The following is a 19,983-nucleotide window of genomic DNA, read 5'->3' as shown; positions in this document are numbered from 1 at the left end:
GTCCCTCTCCAAGGACTGGTCCCTCCTTGCAACATGTCCAAAGTATGTCAGACAAAGCTTCAGAATCCTTGCCTCCAAGGAGCAGCCTGGTTTAACCACCCTACACCCCACCCCAATGAACAGGTTCATTCTCTTAGCAGTCCATGGTATATTCAGTACTCTTCTCCAGCACCACAGCTCAGAGACATCAGTTCTCCTTCTGTCATCCCTAGTCATTGTCCAACTCTCTGATGCATAGCAAGTGATTACAAAGACCGTGGCCTGTATCAGGCGCACCTTAGTCTCCAAACTGACGTAGTTGCTCTTCAGTATTTTGGAGAGGTCCCTAACAGCAGACTTTCTGAACGCAATGCGTCCTTTAATTTCTGGCTGCTGGTGCCAAGAATGTTGACTGAGAAGCTGAGCAAGCTGTAATTGCGAACAACCACAATCTCTTCTCCATCTGTTATGGTGTTGCCAATTGGCCCAGTAGTGAGAATCTTTATTTTCTTGATATTGAGCTTCAGTCCATGTTGAAAGCTGCAGTCTTTGACCCTCTGCACAAGTGCTTCAAGCAGGTTTGTGTCATTTGCATAACGCAGATTGTTGATGAGTCTTCCTCCAATCCTGATGCCAAATTTCTCCTCATAGAGCCCAGGTTCCTGGATAATCTGTACAACATAGACTGAAAAGGTATGGAGATAAGACATACACAAAGGTATGGAGATGATTTTGAACCATGCAGTGTTCCCTTCCTCTCTTCTGACTGCCGCCTAGTCTAAGTACAGATTTTGCATTAGCATGATCAAGGGTTCTTGAATTCCCATTTTTCTCATAGTTAGCCACAGTTTGTTGTGATCCACACAGTCAAATGCCTTTGCATAATCATTGATACACAGATAAACATTCCTCTGGTTTTCCCTGCTTTCAGCCAAGATCCATCTAACATTAATTAAAATATCCCTAGTACCATGACCTCTTCTCAGCCCAGCCTGCACTTCTGGCAGTTCTTTGTTGAAGTGCTAGTCCATTCTTTTTTGGATGATCTTCAGCAGAGTCTTGCATGCATGTGATATTGATATTGTTTAGTAACTTCCACACTCTGTTGAATCACATTTCTTTGGAATGGGAACAAATATCGATCACTTCCAGGAAGTTGGCCAAGTGGTTGTCCTCCAGATTTCTTGGCACAGCTTTGACATATCAAAAATAGATGTTTCATGTGAAGATGGATGTTAACTGTTGTTCATATCTTAAACACTGCTGCCAGTATAAGGCGCTCTGGTGGCTTAGTGGGAAGGAATTACGCTACCAAGTCAAACGCTGAAGAGCCGAGCCACCTCTCCTGTGAGATTCACTGCCCTGAAACCCTGCTGGAGGATCCACCATGAGTCGGCTCTGATTCAGTGGTGCATAGCCACAGCTGCATCACAGTTACCAGTTCTGTAACAGCATGTGTAGTAAACATTGCAGAATGATCAAAACAAAGTAGGGAATCAAGAATGTAACAAATGGACTCTTCACAAGAGAGCATCAAATTCCTTATAAAAAATGTAAAATAGACCAAAATAAATACTCAATTATATAAGAAAATGAGTAAGGTAGGCAATTTGCTTACAATAATAAACTTGAATGTAAATGATTTTGTCATCCCATGCAAAAGGCAGAATACACTAAAAAAAGATCCATTGTTTTACTATCTAAAAGTAACCTACCAAATTGTCTATAGCCATACCACCCTGAACATACCCAATCTTGTCTAAAAGAAACATACCTCACCAACAGACTGATTCTGTACAGTCTTAAACACAAAGAGCAAGGTAGCAATATTGATAGCAGACAACATCAAGTCTACATCAGTATCTATTACAAGATATAATGAAGAAAATTATATAGTAATAAAAATATCAACCCAACAGAAGACATAACTACAGACGCATGTATACATCTAATAGACATGCACTGAAATACATGAAACAAATTCTAGTATAAAAAGGTGATTGGATAATCCCATAATAATGGTTGTGGGTGTTGTGGACCATTGAGTCTGAACCAGCCCATAGCTGACCGTCCAGCAGGTTTTCAGAGGCACATGAGGGAGATTCTCCATCCTTCTCCTACGGAGCAGCTACCTGGTAGATTCAAACCCACATGCCTTTGGGACTGCAAAGCAGCTTATTACCAGTGCTCCCTAGGGAACCTCAACAACCAAATAAACAATATAATTTACAGTCATCCTCCCACAGGTGAACTATCCAAGGATTTAGACTTACCATGGGCAGAAGAGAGTTAAGCAATGAAAATTATAAAACACTACTTCTAGGAACTAAAAGAAATCTACAAAAATGGAAAGACAATCTGTGCTCGTGGATTGGAAGATTTAATATCACGGAAAATGTTAATCATATCTAAAGTGCTGTGCAGAAAATATAATTTACAATTCCACCAAAAGTTCTAAAACTTAGTCTTTACTGAAATAGAAAAGCTTAAGAGCAATTTCATGTGAAAAGAAACCCTAAATAGTGAAAGAAACAGTGACTAAAAATAACAAAGTGGGAGGGCTCACATCCCTGATATAAAAAGCAGGAAGTCCAGCGTGCTATTGTTCAACACAGACTCGCAGACAGTGGAACAGAATGCAGGAACCTGAATTCAAGCCAGAAACATACGGACAACTGATTTCTGACATAATGTCAAAGCCCGTTCTTTACAACAAACATAGTCTCTATAATAGATGGTACTGTCAATCGCAAAAACCTCCCCCCGCAAAAATAACCCCAATAACCCAGAAACAGAATCCACATTTCAACATAAAAACGAACTCTAAATGCATCAAAAGACCTAAATGTTAAATCTGAAACCGTAAAATTATGAAAGATTACAGCTAATCCTTCGTGACGACATTTAAACAGTTAACATCTCTGCTCTCTCGTCAGTGGTTCAAATCCATCAGTCTCTGCCTGGGAGGAAGAGTTCTCCCACTAAGGTGCACAGCCTTGGAAGCACATGGAGGAAACGCATGGAACGGAGCTGTGACTAGAAACCAAGCTGATAGCACTGAGTTTAAGTACGATCAGAGGCGCCTAGTGAGCATAATCCCAGATAAAATAAAGCAGAGAAGGACCGCTACTGTGTGATTCAGCTTTTATAAGAAGACAAACCAAAATAAGAAAACCCACCACTATCAACTTGGGTTTTTAAGACAAACCAAAATAAGAAAAACCACCATCAACTTAGGTTTTTAAGACTGAAAATCCTAACGCAAAGAGATGGCCTCCTCTTTCTCCACTGAGTGCCTGATAGATTCTAAACTCCACTCACTCTTCCCTTATCAGTCTGGGGCTTAACCCTCAGTATCACCAAGGAGCCAATAGAAGACTAGTGCATCTAAATAGACCAGTATTCATTCACTAATGCTTCCCAGGCAGCGAGAACACCACCTGGGGAACATCAGTCAACAATTTGTGTGGGGATTTTCAAATGGGACACTAGTCTGTTGTATAAAATGTTATAGAAACAACAACAAACTGCGGGGGGGGGGGGCGATATTTGAAAAGCAGAGCTGGCGAGATTAGAAAGTACTATCTACTTCACTGGAATTAGGTGAGGTTTATGTTTTATCTGGTCCAAAAATGATCTTTGATGTCTCCCCCTATTTTAATGAGAATGTTCTGTAAGAAGTTATTGTATAATTAAAGGAAAAAATAAGTCTAATTAGCTCCTGCCTGTGTGAGCAAAGTTCTCTTTGAATGCAGACCACAGGGGTTCTCACCACGTGTGAACCAACTTATTAGTGTTGATGAATGCATCATTTTAAAAACAAACTATTTGTAAATAAGGCTAAAAAATACATATCTCACAGATGGGCGTGGGTTTTTTTTCCCCTTCAGAGTTTGGATAATTACTGCATTGTGCTTATTTATTTTCTTTTTCACCCTTATAAAGATGGATAAAAGTAAGCTCATACTATAATATCTGTTCATTGTGAAAAGCAATTTTTTTAAAGGAAATCTTGCATGAAATCCCAAAACCAACTCTATGACTGATAATACATTGCCAACCACAGATAGAAAATATCCAGAGTGTTAAAATAATTTCATGTGCTGAGCTCACCAAATAACATTTAGCACCTACCATAATTCGAGTGTGTGTGAGAAGGCTTCATAGTAATCAGTTCTCCTGGGAAGGAGACTTGTCTTTAAAAAGCAGTTTAAATATAGGTCAACTGGACTCATTGCTGAAGATTTCAAAGAAGACAAAAATGACATTTCTTTTGTTTGTTTTATTGTGGGGTTCCCCCCCACTAGTTGATTTACAAAACTTGAATACAAATTCGAACATATTCTTTCAATTTCCCTCACCCCCCACATCCACCAAATTGTACAACCCAGTGATTAATCCCCCCTCCACATCTACATCACTCTGCTTCCAACCTCTCCCACCACCCCTCCTGGATCCCTATACTCATTCTGCAATAATGGTTTTATACTAGTTGGTTTATAAAATTCAAATACATCATTTTTGAGAACAGATTCTTCTAATTCCCCTTCCCCCTTCAAATTGTACAACCCTATTATTAATCTCCAATCCCCCCCCCATCCTCATCCTTCTGCTTCCACCCTCCCCCACTCCCTTGAGATGGCATTTTATCTGGAACTTTGATGTCCAAAGGACCTGGGTAGATGAAGCTAGGAGATAAGTGTTTCATCTGCGCACCTAATGTATTCCAGGCATTTTGCTTTCATTTTCTCATAGAGCCCTCTCAGCAGATTATAACGCAGGTTCTATTATCTGCCTTTTTCAGATGCATCAGAATCTGTGAAGTTTGTATAGAGATCTGGTGTTTGCAGCAGAGTCTTTTAGTGAAGTACTAGCTGCCGGTTCTCTGCTGAGGAAGGAGCCGAGACATTTTAGTCTAGATTATTAAAAACCTTTTTTAAAAAAAAATAGCGTTTGAGAACATAATTAAGATAACAGCATTGAAGTGGCATGATTTGCTTGCGTATTCAGAATTATGTCATTTTATGTGATCCTTTTATCTTCCAATTGGTAAGTAGATGTTCCTAAATGAAAGGAACGAGTACATTTTGTATGACTTAATAGTTACAAGTAACGGGCACATCAAGTACATTGGGCGTTTTGGAAAGAAGACTTTTTGAATAGCCTTGAAAATATGGTTTTCCTTATTAGTTAACGTTTGGCAGAAGAACACTGGACTTTTCTCTTGACTTTTCTCCAATGAAATAGAAATTTATAGTATGTTCTCACCATTTTCTGGATTGGCTCAACCCTCATGTTCACTAAGTGATATTTATCTTATAAAACAGAAAACAGTTCCCAGTCTTGCCACAAAAATGGAGTGGAGGGGAAGATGTTTTCTTTTTATGACAATATCAGGAGCTCTTTTTAAAATATAAGCTGTAGGAAAAAAATTATCAGATAGTAATAATGATTTCTTTTACTCTTGGGTTTATATTGACTGTCCGTGGTTTTCAGTTTGTAGTAGAATAGGTGAAACTTAAATCTTTGATCAAAAAGTGTACACGCCTTTGATTTTCTTTGCTAAGTTTATGGTAGATGTTTTGACACAGTGACTGTGGCAGTGGGGTCAGATGTGTTGGAGACGGTGAAGTTGGGTCAGGGTAGGACAAGGTTGAGAGCCATGGTTCATAAGGTAACTATGAGTCGTAGTTAACTCATAACACAACAACAACAACAAATTTACCATATTGGAAGAGCAGAGTGACTTCCTTTACCACTGTCAAAATTAAAAGACTAAGTACAGGCATTGAATGTCCCCCAGAATAGAAGGAGTGAGATGTGAAAAATTAAAAAATATAGCAAGTAAAGAGACAGAAGAATGAAGGTAGTTCTAAGAGTTTCTAGGGACAGATGTAGCCAAAGCTGGAAGACTACAAGACTGTAATGTCTGTGGTGGAGTGGAAACAGCATGTGCATGAGTTGAGAGAAACATTATGCCCTTTGGAAATCCAGGTAGTTTGTTATTGTTCCATTATCAGGTCCATGTTGTGTACAGCTGGGAGCTGTGCAGGGTTGAGGGAGATGGTGTAAGAAACAGAGAAGGTTGGCGTGGGCACCCAGTGTTTAAATGCCCCCACTCCCTTTCTTCATGTGGATGATCTTAAAAGACATTCTAAAAGTATTCTAAAAAAGATTTTTAAAGTGTGTTTGTTGTCCAGAGTTCCCACAAAATCAAGTCCCCTACAGTAGGTAGTCTCGTCAGTGATGCACCAGGCATTCTCTTCTCTTCTGTTACATCTGTGCACTCCCTCCTGCTGCTTGAGATCACCTCCTGCCTAAAATACCTCACCCATCTGTATCATTTGGGCAAAGAGTGTTGAACACCCATGGACAACAGAAAGAACAAACCTATGTTATAGGAAGGGTAACCAGGGTGCACCTTAGAGGCAGGAAGGTGACACTTCATCTTATGTACTGTGCAGGTATGCGGTCAAGAGGCTCCAGGCTTAGGAAAAGGATGTCCTGCTTCGAAAAACAGAGTCAGTGAAGGAGACAGGAACACCCTTTAAAGAGATGAATTGATACAGTGACTGAAACAAACGCATAAGCATGATGGTGGTGGTGGTGGCGGTGGAAGTGGTGGTGGTGGTGGAGGTGGTGGTGATGGAGGTAGAGGTGGAGGTGGTGGTGGAGGTGATGGTGATGATGGTGGAGGTGGTGGTGGAGGTGATGGTGATGATGGTGGAGGCTGTGACGATGGTAACGGTGATGGTGGTGGTGGTGATGGTGACGGTGGTTCAGGACAGAGCAGGGCTCCATGTGGTTGTTTAGGGTCACATTCACCACGCAGGTGCCTAACAACAGCATGTCTTCACAGGCTCTGCTTGTGGGGAAATCAAACTAAAGCACAATTGAGGTTTTTGAGCAAACTTGTTTTTATGTAAGAATTTCTTTGCCCGTTAAGACATATACATTCCACGAGAATTTTTCCCTCAAGAGTTCCTCAGTAAATGCTTTGAGAATTGGTGTAGTATGAAATGCAGGAGAAGTAACAAAAAGACAGGAGGAAGTTCTGGAGCTTGGAACATCCAGCCGGAGATTAAGATGGTGTATGGAGCCTGCCGACAGTGTGGGCGGTGAAGGGCCAGCCGATTAACTTACTGACGTAGCTGTCCTCAGGTCCAAGTGACTGCAGGCAACTCTGCGTGAGAGCAGTCTGCCCTGGAGGGCTGCCCACCAGGACTGTTCACAAGCGGTCACCTCGCCTGACGTCTGAGGCAGTGCTGAGCACATCCCGACCTGCAGCCTTTCGGCCAGCAGTGGTATATGCTTCGCCGTTTGCCACCAGGACGGTTATATGCGAGTTGAGAGCTGTTTAACAATGGATTTCTATTAAGTATATTCTAGCCCTGTGTTAGGTCTCTTTTGTAACGGTGCTGTGGTGGAATAGTCCTTATCAAAAACTAACCTAAAAGGTTGAACAGCTCTCGACACTGAATCAGCCTGTGGCTGCTTGGGAGAAAGATGAGAAATTTCTTTGCGTGTGATTTGAGGTAGAACTAATTTGATGACAGTGAGTGAGTGATACATCCATCTCACTAGTGGGTAAAGAGTTGCACTGCAAAGGCTGGAGGTTCAAATCCAACAACTGTGTGTGGGAAAACATGGGAAATCTCATATCATTTACAGCCTCAGAAAACCTCTTGAAAGATTCATCTGTTGGCCGGGTCCCACTCAGCAGCGTGTCACAGCAGCAGGGCTGGGAGCTGGAAAGAGTGATCCCCTAATCCAAAGACTGGGTCCAAATCCCCAAGTAGCTGCATGAGAGGATGGTGGGCAGTCTTCCTCTGCCCTGTTTATGGTGTTGGAAACACACAGAGGGTCAGCTCTGAGTTTGTTCTGACTTGATGGGAATGAGAATATCCGGACGAGACACATAAATAGCTAAAAAGAAAAGTGCCTCAGCCTGTGACAGTGATGAGGGGTAGACCGCCTCTGTGTGGCTTTGCGGACAGGCTGAGGTCGGCTAACTTTTGTCTTTGTTGTCGTTGTTGTTGTCATGTGCTCTCCAGTTGGAACTGACTCCGGGTTGACCCTCCAGCAGGTGTTCAGAGGTTGCACATCACACAAGAGTAGACTGCCTGTCTTTTCCCAAAATAACTTTTAAAAAGAAAAATGGAGTGGCATCATATTGTAATCTTAGGTGGAGTGGAAGAAAAAAAAACAATCTGACCCATATGTGGAAAGATTTGGGTGGCTCTCTGGATACTTCCACGCGAGTCAGGGAGTAGAAGGAAGCAAGAGTGTCCACCAAGCCTGAGGTTTCTGTTCGATTAGGGGCACAGGCACTAATGCGATTTGGATGCTAATTGAAGTTTTACTGCTTGATCCTGGAAGCAGAATCATTACATGATGCTCTTCTTTATTCATAGCATCTGACACAGCGGAGATGAAGATGAAAACCTTAACACAACAGTAATCTTCCTTTTTATTGCCACTTTGGGTATGTTAATTGAGTTTTATTTCTCAGCTTTTGTGTGGCTTGGGTGACTTTGTTTCATTGGCAGCCACCTGATTCTTTCGAAAGATAGCTTTGTCATCTACCCTGTTGGGGAAATGGTTTAATTTGATAACTACCAACCACTAAGCATTTCATCATTAAATATTAAAGGCAGTTACAGCCAAGTAAACCCTCTGGGCTGAGTCTGCTCTATTAGATGGGGCCACAGTGAGTTGAAAAATCTCTCCATCGCGTGTAATAGCAAACAGCAAAGGTAGACAGCAGAGATTGTTACATTGCCTGCAATTGTGCACCATTTCTTTAACTGTTGCTACTGAATAATATTATGCATTTTAAGGCATACGGTAAAATTTCACCTCATAGCGTGGAATGAGATTGTTCCACAGGAGGAAAATACATTTGCAGTTTCCGGTGGTAATGATTTTATTAACTCCTCATGTGATAATTGCAAGTGATCACAAGATATTTTGAGGCCGAGCTCTGCATTCTTACATTTTAGAACTACCTCATCTGCTGGTCACAGTTGCAGACGTTTCTACTTTTATCTTAATCCTCTTATGGGAAATGGTTTGGCTTTCTTGGCAGTTTCTTATTTTCAATTTTTTAAAAATGTATGTACCCAGTTGCACACGTGGATTTTTCTAGCATTTCCTCTAAAGTGCTTTGCACGAGATTCTTTGCTCAAATGTGTTTAGGAAACTCTAAGATCCATTTTAATAATGCACACTTTTACATTAAGATCCGTGAGGAACCCGACTTAATGAAACTCGTTTACCTCAGTTTAACACAAAGTTTCCCGAACTTACTTGTTGAGAAATTGCAATGTTTCTTTTGACTCATTTTCAGCTATAGACTTGTGCACTGTAGATTGCATTTCACAAACTCTATTTATAATTGACTACCTAGAAGAACTATCATGGAGAAATAAACACCAGCAGATTGGGGGAAGTTGAATCAGATATCAAATTTCACATGTTGTTATCGTTGTTGTTAGGTGATATTGAGTCAAGTATGACTTGTAACAACCCTATGAACAACTGACCCGGACCCTGCCCTCCCGTGTACCAACCTCATTATCTCCGATCCACTTGAGCCCGTTGCTGCAGCCACTGTGTCTGTCCACCTTGGTGGGGATCTTCCTCCCCTTAACCAACTCTCCATCTTTCCTGCATGATGACCTTTTCCAAGGAGTAACATCTCCTAGCAACATGTCCAACAAGATGAGAGCCAAAACTTCACTCTCCTTGCCTCTAAGGAGCACTCTGGCTACACTTTCTTCAAGACATATCTGTTCATTCCTTTGGCAGTCCAGAGGATCGTCAGTACTCTTCTCCAGCACCACAACTCAAGGGCACAGATTGTTCTTCTGTCATCCTTATTCCTTGTCCAGCTCTCTGATGCATAGGAGCTGACTGAGAAAATCATGGCCTGAAGGAAATAACTGTTTAAAAGGAATATATGTTTAGGTATTATTTGTATGACAACAGTCCAGAATGAGAGGTGCATAGTAACGTGGCCTGGGGGGGGGGTAGGGGGAAGCAGCAATGAATTTTTTTAAAATGTAAACTAGGAAGGGAAATGTGCAACAATGCATGAGTGAAAATTCAACTTCTTTGTAAACTTTCATTGAAACCATAATGAAAGAGCAAATAAGTAAATTACACAGGAGGCGATAACCCATGTTTCTCCCATGGAGCAATCATTGGATTTGAACTACCTGCCTTCAAGTTGGCAATGCAACTCCCTACCCACTGGGCCAACAGAGCTCTATATAGGATCAAAGTGGCAAAACGAACTTGAAATGTTAGGTGAGTTTATGTTACTGAACAAAGAGACAGCTCTGAACTTGGGGGAGAAAATGTTTGGGGAATTTGGAGAATGTGCTCAGTGTCACCCAACTGTCCATGCAGAAACAGGTGAATTGGTGCATGTTCTTCTGCATGTGGTCTCTCTCAACAGTAACCAAGTACACTGTGCAAAAAGGATATTTCCATCACGGTGCTTTCAGGGACTCACAGAAACCTGAAGTTGTAAGTGAGTTTTTTACATGATCGTGGGTTGCTTGGACCACACTCTTGTCACGTAAGCCTAGAACCCAGCAGCTGCTACTTTCTGGGCACCCGCGTATGTAGCCAGCGCTGTGCTGACTGGAAAGCCATAAAAATACAGTGGTGCATCTAAAGTTACTTCTATTTGCTTTGCTAAATACCTGTGCCCCATTACCTGACCAGCTGAAGTCAAAGCAACAAACAAATCTGCGGTGGAGGAAGGCAGCCAGGATGCTCCTTGGAGAAAACAATGGTGAAAGTACATCTCGTGTTATTTGTGCCTGTTGTCAAGAAGGGCCAGTCCTTGGGATAAAATCATGGTGAGAAAAATACCGGCTCAGTGAAAGTGAGGAAGACCCTCAAAGAGGGGCTGACATTGTGACTGCGGCAGTGGGCCAAGATCGTGAGGATGTTACAAGATAGGGAAAGATTTCAGTCTGTTGTTCACAGGGTCACTATGAGTACTTGACATCATTTCATAACAACAGCAACATCAATTGAACATTTTGGGTACAAGGAACGCTGTTCCTGGCCAATTAAGACTTCATCCTGCTCAGGTGCTAACCGAAAGATTTGGACGGAGGTCAAGTGCACCTGAGATGCCTTAGAAGAATGGCAGAGATTGACTTCCGAATCTTGAGCCATTTGAAAGCGCCCTGCTCAGACCACACCATGTCGAGCTGCCCTGAGTCACAATCAGCGCCGTGACGACTGTTTGTTTGTTGATGGGCTAGAGGGAGGACTCAGAGCTGTGTTGGACAGTGTTTGTGTTTAGAGAAGAGAGGTTGGTCTTTGAGGAGAGAATGTGATTTATGTAGAACTATGTTATCCTTTCTTGTACATTCTGGGGAGATCAGTAATGAATACTCTCCAGAGTGTGAAATTATGTGGCACAAGAAATGAAGGAATTGGGCAGAAAACTGCAATGTTATTATGTATTTGATGGCTGGAAAATAATCTTGAAATTATTTTTCCGTGTATATGGTACATTGTACGATGTCGTACTTTCCGGTTTAGCTATTGGGAAGCCGGTGGATGGCCCAATTTCACAATCTTAGTTACACTTCAAGGACTTTAATGTTTTCCTAATGTTGCATTTTAGCTACAGATTTGAGATGATCGAATGCTACTGTGTCATAATATTTCTGTAGGATAACCTTTGGCTAAAATAAACCCTCTCTGGCTGTTTTTTTTCCTTCTTTTATGGATACACATATGTGAGTTTGGCTAAATTGTTTGACTCTATGCTTATAACCCAGCAACTGAAGACTATTTTTCAGTAACGATAAAAGGCAAGCCCAAGACCTTCATACAGTCCTCCAATGCACTGATTCATGATATTTTGAATATTCATAAGTATCTACTACAGTTTGCAATTTTATTTGTTTAAAGATCATTATCTCGCTTTGTTCATTTTTCAAGGCAAAGTCGAAGTTTTTCCACGTTGCATTCTCAAATAAACCCACTGCCTTCCTTTATATTGTCACCACATAGGCCATTTGTATCAGCCATTTAGAGCTATGAAGTGAATGCACTCTGTCACAGACTGACATTGCAATTGCTCTGCTACAGAGAGTATTGCCATTGAGTGTATTAAATGTATAATTCACAAGCATCTCTTTTTTAAAAATATTAGAATTTGGAGAAACAGTAGCTCTGTCTTCCTTTCCCCCCACAGATTTAATAAGCCTTTGAAAAAGGAAGGCAGTAGAATTGTTTGTATGCTGTAATTTAAGCCGAAGAGTGTAAATGATTGACTATTTCCCACTTCGAGTTGTTACAGGAAGAAATTACATTTATTTTTTTTCCTAAAAATAATCACTGGTAATCAGAATAGTTTATATGTTTGATTGCTACTTTTTAAAAACTTTACTAAACATTTAAATATTCCTTGGATGATTAAAAAATGTAGAGGTTTTTTTTAGAGCTATAAATAAAAGAAACTTGCAAGTCTAAATTTATATCCTTTGAATTACTACATTTAATTGGTAATTAATTGTACTGATTTGATATATATCATTCCTGGAACCCTTACAAGACATGGAGTAAAGAAAACGCTTATCCATAAGTTGAATATTTTTTAAAAATTCCAAATGTAATGTTCATAATTATAGATCTGTTTTATTAATTTGTAATGAAATATTTTAAGGAAGAACTCATTACAAGGTTAGATGGTAAAAGTTTACCAATGATATGCTGATTTTACTGTGTCACATATGCAGTTTACACCTAAATAAGCTTCTGATTCAAAATACTTCATCTCCTACTTGGAACCGTATTATCTAGATCATTAATTCTCATGTTTCATCTATACCTATATACACCTTGTCTTTCAGTGAAGACAGATAGATAGATTGATGTATAAATAAAATATATACCTATTTATAGATATCTACCTTCTTGTACCTGTATATATGTACATACATGTATGTATACTGTGCTGAGTTCTAGAAATGTTATTGTTGTTGTTGTTGCTGCTGTGTGCCGTTGAGTTGCTTGCGACTCATAACGACCCTATGTACAACAGCCCTAAACTCCGCTCTGTCCTGTGCCAATCGCACCATCTCCGATACACCCATCCCGATTACCCCAGTCACTGAATCAATCCACCCCATAGAGGGCCTTCCTCTCCTGCGCCTGCCCTCCGCCCTCCCAAGCATGATGTCCTTCTCCAAGGACTGGTCACTCCTTACAACATGTCCAAAGAATGTTAGACAGAGCCTCAGAATCCTTTACTCCAGGGAGCCACCCAGTTTAACCCTTTCCAGGATGAAATAAAAATCCTTCTTTCTTCTCCCAAGGCAAGTTTTCTCCTTTGGTTCCTGAGACAGATTTTTACAATGTCCTCTAGAAGGGAACCATGTCTGTGTGTGAAAATGTTCATAACTGTTGGGGTTTTGTTCTAAAATACAGTTTTGTTCTGTTTTCTAATCAGATCTGGAAAATTTTAAGACCCGGATGAGAAGCACAGTGTCAGTACGTGAAGGGCAGGGGGTGGTCCTGCTGTGTGGACCCCCGCCTCATGCTGGAGGTAAGAAGTGGTCTGCATCTGCTCTCTGTGTTTGTGGAGGGGTCTTCAGGTCAGGACCTGCAGCATGTGTGTATGCACTGTTATTACTCCTGTAAATTCCGGGAAACTTGAAAAAATGAACACAGCTAAAGCCTGGCAACTGAGATATGAGAAACCACGCAAAATATACCTCTCTCAGAGAAGCTTATTAACAAAATTAACTCATTCCAATAAGGATGTTTTCCTGGCAAGAAAGACATCAACTTAATGTCCCTTTCCTAAATCTGCTAAACAAGGCTTTATTGTTACCCCTGATCAGTTACTAGTTTTAGACCATGACCCACATGGCCTTTGGACTCTCTTTCTTTTCTCATTCTCACAGCCAGTTATACATTATTACTCCTTAGACATCCACACGTGTCCACTAATATAACGTTAAGGATGACACTGAGAATAAAAGGAATTCAGAAAGATTAACTGTGCTCGTGAAAAACTTGTCCATAGGCCAGAACACTGTTGTTCAAATAGAACCAGAGGAAGCAGCATGGTTTAAAATCAGGGAAGGTACGCTTCAGGTCTGTGTGCTTTCTCAGTACCAATAAAATCCAAAGGCTGAGCAAATACTTTGAGAAGCTGAACTATATGAAAATGTATGTGGCATCAGGCTCAGAGACAAAGTCATCAGCAATCTGTGTTATGCAGATGACACAACTTTGCTTGCAGAAAGTCAAGACATTTTACCATGCACTGAAGAAAAGCAGAGCTTACAGCCTTCACTATGGATTACGCTCTTGATATCAATGAAACAAAATTGTTTCCTTCTGAACCAACGATAGGCAGCATTGGAGTCGATGGAGAAAAGATTGAAGTTGCTAAGAGTTTCCTTTGACTTGTTCCACAGTGAACGCCCAAGGCAGTAGCAGTCAAGAAATGAAAAGTTGCATTGGGCACATCTGCTGTCGAGGATCTCATGAAAAATGCTAAAGAGCACAGATGTCAGTTTAAAGACTAAGGTGCCCCAGGCCCCATGGCGTGGTGTTTACAGTTGTTATATATGTATGACAAAATGGAATGATTAATAAGGGAGACAAAAGAAGTAATGCCATTGAATTGTGGTGTTGGAAATAATACTGATATGACAAACTGCAAAAAAATAAATTAGTCTTAGAAGAAGTGCAGCCAGGATACTCCATGGAGGATTGTTTATGTTCCTAGGGTTGCTTGGTCCCTACGTTGTCCTTCTCTGTGTTGGATGGAGGTTGGCTCTGGATTGTCTGATTGGCCGGAAGCCTCTTGTTGGAGCCAGTGAGAGCTTGGTGCGCGAGCCTGGTGTCTTTGAAAAAGTGTGTGGCTTTGGAGGGGTGAGTCCTTCTGTGTGTTGGGTGGGAGTTGGCTCTGGATTATTGTGGTTGGCCAGAGCCTCTTGGTGGAACCAGTAAGAGCCTGGTCTGTGGGCCTGGGGTCTTTAACATTCATTTGGGTCTGAGGGCCATGAACCAGAGGGCCTGGTTTTAATTATTTGAAATGAACACTCGTAAGTGGTACAGCACTGTTCTGTCATTTCTCTGTATTGAGGTAACTTTGGATTGCTGTGATACTGAACTGTGTGCCATTGGCCCGTCAGATGCCATAATGGTTACACAAGGTTGACAGTGTTTGGTAGAGTTCACAGATTAAGACAGGCTTGGAAGCAGGAGTGGCATCCACTTCCTAAACATGCCTGGGGAAACCCTGTGAACTTAGAGAAAAGACAATAGTTATAGAACAAGGTTAAGATCTTTTCTTTATAAGATTGGTATTAGATGACACTTAACAACAACATATAACACCAAGCCCTTGTCTCTATTTTAGACTTGGATGAAGCGGCTGGGCTCTGTGCTCTAGTTTTGGTTGAGGATATTTGTGGATTGTTAGGTTGTTTTTATTTAAGTCTCTTGTTTAGAGTCAACAAGACCTCCAGGAGGATACTTGCATTTAAGGCCAAGCCCTTATCTCCACTTTGGAGCCTGGGTGAAGTGGCTGGACTCTGTAAGATGTCTTTTGTTTTCGTTGAGGGTCAGTGTGGAATGTATGGTTGTTGTTTTTTTTTAATTTAAACCTCTTATTTAGAGTCAAAAAGACCTCCAGGATGGCCCTTATATTTAAAAGTTGGGCCCAAGGAATTATATTTCAATCCCTTGTTACTATATTTTGGAGGAACGTTCTTCCATGTCGTACAGCACCCTTCTGTCAATCTGCTGTGCTGAGGTAATCTGGATTTGCTGTGACACTCAGCCTTGTGCCATTTGGGGTCTCAACTGCCATAATGGCTGCCCATGGTGGACAGTGTTTGGTAGAACTCCCAGTTTAAGACAGGTTTGGAAACAGGAGTGACATCCACTTTCTAAACCACATGCCTTTGGAAACTCTATGAACTTGGGGAAACAATAGTTATAGAAAGGTCTCAGGTCTTTTGTTCATAGGGTCACTGGAGTCATGCACGACTCAACAGCAATCAGCAACAACAACAACAACAACAGGGTTGCTATGGATTGGAGTCAACTTGATGGTGTCTTGCAATAATAACACATCTATATACATATATAAGCACATCACACACGCGTACTATATACATGCAAAGGCACATCAGTGGTGCATGCATGTTATTACAAGTGGAGTCACTTCAAGCCCATTCTGACTGTGTGTACAAGGTAGCCAAGCACGTGGTCCTGCTCTGACTCCATCCTCCTGACTGTTGCTGTGCATGAGCCCAGTGCTGCAGCCACGCGACTTTACGGAGCTTAATGCCTTTTCGGGAGCTCATCTCTCCTGATAACATAGGCAGAGGGTCCGGGAGGAAGTCTTCCCATTCATCATATTGCCAGACAACATTCTGTCCATCTTACAAGACAGAGTATTTCTTCTTCATGCATTCCATGAATATATTCCGTATTTGCCACCAATACTATATTCAAATACATCATTTATTCTTTAGGGTTTTTTATTGCCCAGTTTTCACATGCATATCAGGTGACTGAAAATACCATGACTTAGATCAGGTTCACCTTAGTCATCAGAGACACATCATATTTTTCTTTTTTAATTTTATTTGCTTAATAAGTAGATCTCTTGAGCGAATATACCCGGTGAGTCTATCATTTGGTTCCATTTGACTCATGCTTTCTGAAGGAATTTCACTTGTTTATGGATCAAAATAAAGTGAAATCATTGACAATTTCAGTCTTTTTGTTCATCATGATGTTCCTGTTGTACTATTTGTGAGTTCTGTTTTCTTGATCTTGAGGTGTAATCCACACTGAAGACTAGAGTCTTTGATCTTTATCAGTAAATGCTTCAAGTCCTCTTAGCTTTCTGATAGCAAGGTTGCATCATCTTCATATGACAGGTTGCTAAGAGTCTGACTTTAGCCTTGATATCATGCTTTTCATAGACTCCAGCTTTTCAAAGCATTTGATTAACATGCATGTTGAACAACATCCTTGAAATCTCCGACTCTCCTTGTGACCCTCCATTTCCTAAAACACTAAATCCTAAGGGGAAAATATGCCTCATTTTCCCCCCTTGCGGCGCCTCATATGGTTTATATCACTAACTTCCTGTTAACAGCACAGCAGGACACTGCACAAGTCTTCTTAACAGATCCGTGGTGAAGCGGTGGAATCCTGCCTGGATTCCTTGCAATTGTCTCTCGTTACAACAACTGCATCTTTTTCTATATTCGGGTTCCATGTGAGCACAACTAAACATTCTACAATTCTATTAATTATTTCTTATACTTTGTTATGATTCACATACTTAAATACTCCCGAAATCATGGGTAAACATCTGATATTTAGACTCTCTGCTTTCAGCCAATATCCTTCTAGTCCTTGTAGCCTAGAACTAAACTTAAGTCTGTCACTAAACTTTCAAACCAACTATTGCCATGTGCATAAGGTGAACACGTAGCCACAGTGCTAGCTTAGTCTTGGGAGTTCCACCAGGCTCTCTGTAAGACCAGAAATCCTGGTCCAAGTCTTTTCCTGGTCAGATCTATTCTCATGGTGGTCTCTGAATTCAATTTGAGAGGTGCTCAGTGTCATGCTTTGACTCTCATGGACTTGTTTTAATTTTATTTCACTTCAACTTGAAATTGCTTATGAATAATTATTGCCCAGTTCTGCAAATAGCTCCTGACCTTCTCTGACTGACGAGTTTGAGCATCTTCATCATTTCTTTGAACAAATATAGTCAATTTGTCTCCTATGTACTCTGTCTGACGTGGTTCATGAAAAATGGCCACTGTTTATATTGTTATTGCCAATGAATAGGTCTTTGGTCTTGAAGCACTTACTGAAGAAAATCAAAGATCATCTTTGAATTACTTTTCCATTTGAGTTTCATCTCAATATCAAGCAAACAAACTTCTTACCTGAACCAGAAGGCAACCTCATGATAGATGGAAAAGATTGACATTGGGGGTGATTTCATCATACTTGACTCCACACTTAATTCTCATGATTGTGCTCAGTCACTCTCATTGTTCTCAGGTTGGAAACAACTCATAACTGACCCTTCAGTGAATTTTTGGAGGCTATAAATGTATAGGAGGAGCTTGCCCATCTTTCTCCTGAGGAGAACTGGTTGATTGGATTCAAGCTTTGCGTTGGGAACACAGCTCCTTACCCACTAGGCCACCAGAGCTATCCTCCTCATGGAAGCAGCAGTAAAGAAATCAAAAGACATTTTGTACTAGAAAATCTGCTAAGAGCAAGAATTAGGTGTGCCTGACTCCACCATGGTTTGTTCCATTGCTTCATAAGCATGACAGAGTTGGACAGTGAATAAAGACGAGGAGAAGAGTTAGTGCCTTTGAACTGTGTTGGCAGAGTGTAGGATGTATCAGGAACTATGGGGGTGGGGGTGGGGGTGGGGGAGCAACAAAACCCAAGCTAGTCTGTCTTGGGATAAAGCCAGAAAGCTATTCATTGGCAAGAATGGTGAGGCGCTGTCCCACCCTGTCTGGGCATGTTTGCAAGAGGGGCCAGTCATGGAGAAGGACATCATGCTTGGAGAAGAGGCAGTGACGGAGAAGACGACCTTCAAATAGACACAATGACTGCAATATTGACCTTGAGCACTGTGGAAATTTTGAGGATGATGCAGGATTGTGCAAGGACTTGAGCGATTGTCTATAGGGTTTCGAGAAATCTGAATAGACTTGAAGGCAGTCCACCAAAAAGCACCAATAATGTTTTCTATTTCATTTTTTGACAACTGTGAGTTTTCTTACATCCAATCTTTGCCTACTGTTAATGGATCCTTGCAACTGGACTTCCTCACAATGGGTTGGCAACACTGCCAAATTAAGGTCTTGTACGCTTTACTCCACCCATGTGGTTATGGTCAGCTCTATGTTCAGGATGCTGTGCTGAATCTGCAGTGTTTTCAGCACCTTGCAGCCTGAACCACTCATCTTCTTGTCTGTCAGCCAGTGTTTTGCTGATCCGTATAAGGTTTTCACTCATCAGTTTCTATAAGGAACATATCACCAGATCCTTTTCACTTGTGTGTGTCTTAGTCTGTAGCTCCACTGACACCTGTCCGGCGTGAATGACCCTCCTGGTATTTTAAGTGCTGGTGACACAGCTTCCAGAATCACAGCCCCCATAAGCCACCACAGTATGACAAAAATGGACACGAGAGTTATAAGAGTGAGTTTAAAGGTAGATCTACTGTCCACCTCGCTGACTCCCATAATCCAGCAGCATGGCCTTCTGAGAAGTACACAGGTGTGTGTGTGTGTGTGTGTGTGTGTGTGTGTGTGTGTGTGTGTAATTATTTTATAACACACACATCCTTTTTTGGGAGCATTGGAATTGCAGGTATAATCTATATTGGTATAAACTGAAATATTACAATGAATTCAGAAGTTTAACAAAACAGCTTCTTAGAGTAAAAATAAACTTAAACACATATAAAAAGAACTTAATAAGTGCTGCTGCAGTGAAGTTGGTTTTTTATTTCACTCTCACGCTCAGTATTGCAAATTTGGTCACTTGGGGGAATAAAGAAGATATTATTAATGTATAAATCACCAGTTTCAGAGAAAAAACACATACGGTTATTGAGAGAGTGAAAATTACTGAGAAATAAATAGGTTAGAGAGAAGGGATTTTTCTGACCAGAGGCAACACTGAAAAGTTGTTTTCCACTTGTGTTAGAGCTTATTCTGATTAAAAAAGGGTTTTTCCCCTATATGCTGGACTTCATTTTATTGTGATATACAGATCAAAGCCTTTTGCCTCAATAACTGATCAATCTTAATGGTTGTCCTCTGAGTCCAATAAAGCCCACGTCCCCTGTCCTCATTCTCTAGTCATCTGCAATACAAATGCTGACTACAGGCTGCAGGCTCAGGGTGCAGTGGGCAGATGTGGTTACCAGGTCGTTGATGCTGGTGA

General features: G+C 41.0%; 1 protein-coding gene across 1 annotated transcript in view; it reads left to right on the top strand.

The window, feature by feature from the left end:
* The window catches only part of CNTN3 (contactin 3 (plasmacytoma associated)), a 292,769-nt gene that overhangs the window by 101,991 nt on the left and 170,795 nt on the right, over window positions 1-19,983 (top strand). Inside the window, exon 4 of the mRNA XM_006890641.1 lies at window positions 13,466-13,561. Within this exon, the coding sequence (XP_006890703.1) occupies window positions 13,466-13,561 (96 nt within the window). The remainder of the gene's footprint in view (window positions 1-13,465; window positions 13,562-19,983) is intronic.

The sequence above is a fragment of the Elephantulus edwardii genome, unplaced genomic scaffold, assembly GCF_000299155.1.
Source record: "Elephantulus edwardii isolate Elephantulus edwardi_28Jun2011 unplaced genomic scaffold, EleEdw1.0 scaffold00091, whole genome shotgun sequence".
NCBI classification, from domain to species: domain Eukaryota; kingdom Metazoa; phylum Chordata; class Mammalia; order Macroscelidea; family Macroscelididae; genus Elephantulus; species Elephantulus edwardii.
This window is presented reverse-complemented; position numbering and strand designations above follow the sequence as displayed.